At 40.0% G+C, this 5,501-nt stretch overlaps 1 protein-coding gene across 1 annotated transcript; it reads right to left on the minus strand.

Moving 5' to 3' along the window:
* Nucleotides 1-201: 201 nt before the first annotated feature.
* On the minus strand, nt 202-396 carry MYCFIDRAFT_147648 (uncharacterized protein; the record flags this gene model as incomplete). The annotated part of the gene is made up of 1 exon (XM_007934425.1): nt 202-396. A coding segment is annotated over one exon (195 nt), but the record flags the coding sequence as incomplete, so codon positions are not given.
* Between the last annotated feature and the right edge of the window lie 5,105 nt (nt 397-5,501).

Below are 5,501 nucleotides of genomic sequence, written 5' to 3' on the forward strand. Positions count from 1 at the left end.
GTCTAAGTCTTTTTAGCAAAGCGTACGTATTCTAGTCCTTTCTACTTTAACAAAGGCCGTCTTAACACTTTCGGGGTATAACGAGGACTACGGGATATACATATACTTATTTAGAAACTTACGATATATCGAAGTTACTAGCCTATTAGATTCGTTAAGCAGAAGCATATCTAGAAAGTGCGTACTTGTTTTCGAATATTCCTAATTAATCGTTAGTCCTTTAATAACAAAGGCTGATTGTAGGCTAACAAGTTCTTCTTCTGTCCCTTTAAACAGTAAGAAGATATCGTCTATATAGCGTTTATAGAAGCGAATCTTCGGGTGTCTAGGGAGGAGAGCTCTTTCGAAAAAAGCATAGTATAGGTTTGCTACTACCGGGGCGCAGGACGTTCCTATAGCTAAGCTACTTACTTACTTAAAGATCTCTTTCTCGTAGCAGAAGAAGTTGTGTTCTAAGACAAACTATAATAAGCTTATAATAGAATCTACCGTACAGCCTTCTAAGTTGATGTCTGATTTCTATAAGAGACTCTTACAGATTCGAATAGCATCTTTCGGGGGTATGTTTGTATATATAGCGCTTACATCGCCTGTTACAAAGTATACGCCTTCTAGGCTGTCTTAGTACTATCGTATATTGTAAATAAAAGTCTTAGTCGAATCTAAAATCTACGGATATTGCGGCAGTAGTTTCTAAAGGTAGTAGTCTACTACTTCTAAGCATCGGCTTGTAATCCAACTGTAAGACGGGATAATAGGTCTAGAAGCTATCGGGTTCTTATATATTTTTGGAATTACATAGAACCTTAGTAGTTTAGCAGTTGTCGTCTTAAGCTATTTCTCTATAGACGTAGGCCACTCGAATGCAAAGAGTAGTGTTCTAAAATCTTTAAGGATCGGTTCTATTTCCTAGTCTAGGAGCTAGACGTAAGCGTCGCTGTTTTCCAAATGCTTACGGGCTTGTTCTATATACTAGGTCTTTATTATTATCGCTAGGCCTAAGTTTTTATCGGTTACTTTCAATAGGTACTTATTCCTATAAAGAAAGTCTAATATATCCTTAGTTTTAACTAGATAGAATAGCTTGTTAGGCAGGTTCTTTGTCTGGTTTGTAAGCTAGGCTCTCGTTGCGCCTAGTGCTAAATCTAGTTAGATATTCGCTAGCGGTAACTAGCCTAATTTAATATAGAACGTTAGGTTGTAGTCCCGGTCCGTTTGTCCTTTAAAGAATAAGGCTAACCTAATCGTTCTTTCTGCCTTTGTCTAGGCTTAAAGGGGCAGTTTTCTATCTAATTTAGAGGCAAAGATATATTTTCCGTTAAAGGACAATCGCTGTTCGATATCTCGAGGTAGAGATACGCTAGGACATTTAAATATTTCGTATACACTAAGCAATATACTATCGAGGTATAATAAAGAGGAATTCAACAGTAAGTACTTTGCTTGAGTGTTTAAACTAGATATAAAAAACCGCCTAGGTAAAGAAGAAACGTCTAATAGTTTGAACCTATTAGGCGAAGAGAGAATCTACCTTATTTCCGCTTCTTTTGCTTCTTTCCTATCCCTTTTCCTTACCTTTCCTTCTTAGTTTTAACTAGTAGCTTTGCTTTCGTCTTTAGCTTAGGTTTGGGTTTAGTACCTTTAAGTCGTTAGTATAGTACTTAAATTAGTACGTCTATACGAACCTCGTAGTTTGGTAGTTTGTTTTTTAAGTGCTTGCTATACTGCTTCGGCAATCGTTGCTTTAATATTAAGTATAGGCAGGTCTTTTATTATCGTGTCTGCCTTGCTTAAAGTAACTTGTTTCTATACCCGAACTGCACGTTCTTTCGAGTACTTTACAAAGCCGAGACTCATTGCCTTTCTGCAAAGGTCGAGTCCGTGTTCTTTAATCTTATTAAGCTCGTTTGCGAAGATAGGGCTTAATATAAAGTGTCCCTCCTTGTTTAGATTCGGAGTTTAATAGACATCTTTAAGACGATTAAAGATCGTCTCTATCTCGGCCTAAGCTTTAATAGAGAGTTCTTTATCTAATAGAAGGTATAGGAGTGATTCGTGCTCCTTTTTCTTTATCTAAATGCTTAGATTTAAGAACTCCTTCTACGTCTCAAACAAGGTATTCTTATAGGCGGTATTAAACGCTTGAAAGGTAGAGCTTATTAAGAATTCCTTCGATACCTGCGTAGCTAGTATCTTTAGGCTGCTAAAAATATACGCCGGGAAGGTTCCCTTTGTATAGTAGTTCTCTAGGCTAGCTAGAGTTGTTTAGACGTTCTATACTTTAATAGTAGTATCGAACGTTTCTTTTAATAAGATACCGAAGGAGGCTTAAAAGCTCTTCGGGATTACTCTTGTTAAATCCTAAATAGAGTTAGCTATCGAAATAGCGTCGTCTACTCCGGAAGCCGCCTTTAGTTTAGTACTAAGAAGGGGAAGAGAAACTACTAAATTCGGTATTATTGTTTTCGTTCTAAAGAGGTTAGGGTTAGGAATAGCTTTACTCTAAATAAAGCCGCAAAAGAACAGGAACAAGAATGAGTTTGCAGAGTCCTGAATAAATACAAAAGCAGTCCTACTACTCTTATAGAAACAAAGAAGTAGTTTCGCCTATTAGATGCTCTTTAGGGACTATATAGGCTTGTCTCTATATATCTACTCGTCGCGCGGAGTTAGATTGCCCCGATAGTACAATATTAGGCCGTCGGATAGCTATAATGCCGTCGGATAGGCGTATAGCCGTTCGGGTAGCGATCTTTCCGCATCCCGGTAAGATTAGGGCTAAACTACCGTTGCCTGCTTTAGGCAGGTGTAATTTCGGCAGTTGTTTTTAGCTTAGATCCTTCCGGGAAGGGCTGGTTCCGGTTCTAGACTCGTACGGGGAAGCGTACGGGTCCGGGAACGCTTAGTTCCGGTCCTAGATCCTAGAGCTAAACATTCTAGTGTTACAATATTCGAGTATATAGCGTAGGCGCGGCCGTGCGTCCTCTAAATACTAAATAGGGACATTAGAATGTTTGCACTAAAACGTTTGCTTTCTATTAGTAGACCTCGCCTACGGCCGTAGAATTCGCCCGTAGCCGTTTCTTCTCGTTGCCCCTAAGAGTCGGTTATATGCCTATATATTGTTTATATACGACTCCCTTTACGTCGCTCCTATACAAAGTTTAGACAATCCACCTTCGCGTCCTAAGTCTCGCTAATCTATCCTAGCGTAAACATAGCTACTAGACAATCTATTCTTTTTATTAGCAGCTTGTTACTTTATACTATTATCTTACTGTTATAGCAGATTACTAGCCCCTTTATTGTATACAAGTATAGGTTTCTTTTTTATAAGTATAACGCGCGTCTAATAGAGATGTCTCGACCCGACTTAATCTTATTACCCCCGCGTAGTATAAAGATTTCCTCGTAGTATAGAAACTAACCGACGAGAACGCAACAGCTCTTAAAGTCCTACGCGGACCTAACGAACCTAGAACTACGAAGGCAGACATACTTAGGCGTATATTCGAATAGATCGGTAATTCTATCGAGAGTAACTCGGTTAGGGCGACTATACTCTAGCAATACGCTCTATAGTATAAGATCTAGGAGACTAGTGCTAATCCTTTACTCCGTATATCCTAAGCCTTCGTTCGAAGCCTCGACTAGTACGGCCTAATCTATTGCGCCGTCGTCCTCGGAACATCTATAGACGCCTTCCGCCGAGCAAGCAACCGTATTATCGAAGCCGCCTAGGGCGAAGATTAGTTTACTTAAGCCTCGGAGCTTATCCGGCTTCCGTTTAGCGCTCTACTTTTAGTACCTAAACGCATTCTCGCCGATATTATAGCTACTACTCGGATTGGACTTAGTCTCGAAGAAGCCTGTCGCTTCTAGACATAAGGCAAACGGAAGAGGCTCGCGGAAGCCTAGAATAGTCGCGTTAATAAGAGGAAGAGCGCTCTTTACGATTTTATTACCGGCAGTAACATTACCGCTATAAGAGACGCTTATAAACCGAAACCTAGCAAGGAACGTACGATATAGGCCTACCTACCTAACATTCCTAAAGACTATATCGTTCTCTAAGGCTTTAAGACGGGGCGCAATTTACTAGTGCCGAAAAAACACCTATTACGCGCCTTACGTAAAAAACATCTAAGGAAACCTAGGGTTAAAGCGGGTAGTAACACACTAGCACTAGATTTACAGCTAGAAGACGATAGCGTAGAACCCGATATGCCGGCATTAGACGACGAAGGAGGGAAAGGTACCTAGGACAATCCTCTTAATATAGACGGAGATACGGCTTCTAATTTTCTTAATATATTCGATAGATTAGAGCTCCGTTTACAATATCGCCGGCTTAGCTATAGAGAAGGGATAGAAGCCTACTATACCTACTACCGCAAATAGTAGATAGACTTTACCTATACTTTGCTACCGAATATTAGAGAGCGTCTCGCTACGTTAGGCCGGCTACTATATATATAAACTTTAATTACTCCGTTCCTACTACGTACCGTCCCTATACCTAATATACATAAATGCTAACTAGTTTGCTATATAGCGAAAGATCTACCCGTTTTCTAGCTAGTAAAGTGGTCTGTATCTTGTACCTTTTACTTAATCTTACGACCGCCTCGCTTAGAAGCCCGTAACCTATGCGTATACAGCTCCCTACTATCCCGAGGCGGATTAGCTCGTAGCTATATACTATCTATTCTAACCGCCTGCCCGGATTTCTAACTAGTTTATACCTACGCTATACTAAGTTATATTCTATACGACCTTCGCCTTATTATCTTCCTATACACTATTTATAGTAGATATAGCCTATATAGAGATGCTATTAAGGTTTGGGTTAGACAATCCGCGCCTTAACTGCTTTAGTCTATAAAGGAGGCGATAGATATACGTCCGTTAACGCGCTCTCGCGATTAATATATTATTACGATCGAGATTATTAGGGTTATAAGAACTACTCCTAATACCTAGGGACCTATATGCCGGAAAGATACCGTTTCGAGGATTACTTCTATTATCTTCCTTAATATCGCATTATTAAGTACGTAACTTGCCGATACGCCGTACCCCCTTACTATTTTTACGCTTACCTTAGCCGCTAATACTAATACACTATTCCTATTGCTATCCGTCGCCTTCTTATCGAAGAATTTAAGCCGTTCCCCGATGTTGCTATAATACCCGACTAGGTGATTTAGCCCTAGCTAACCGATAATTAAGCCCTAGAGTTCCCGCTCTACTTCGATTGTTTCCGATATACTACCGTCGACGAATAGAGCGAACAATGTACGGCTGTCTTTTACTCGCGTACCTCGATATAAGAGTATTGTAAAACGCGACATAAGTAGACTAATACCTAGACTCGGAGCGGTAGTAGAAAAGCCCGCCTATAAGAGATACCTAATCGCCTATAGGAGAGTAATATCTGCGTATAGCAATTCTTCTACCCTAAAGCTAGGTACGAACCCGGATAGAATCGCCTATTCTAG

This window comes from Pseudocercospora fijiensis (assembly GCF_000340215.1).
Source record: "Pseudocercospora fijiensis CIRAD86 unplaced genomic scaffold MYCFIscaffold_20, whole genome shotgun sequence".
Classification (NCBI taxonomy): Eukaryota; Fungi; Ascomycota; class Dothideomycetes; order Mycosphaerellales; family Mycosphaerellaceae; genus Pseudocercospora; species Pseudocercospora fijiensis.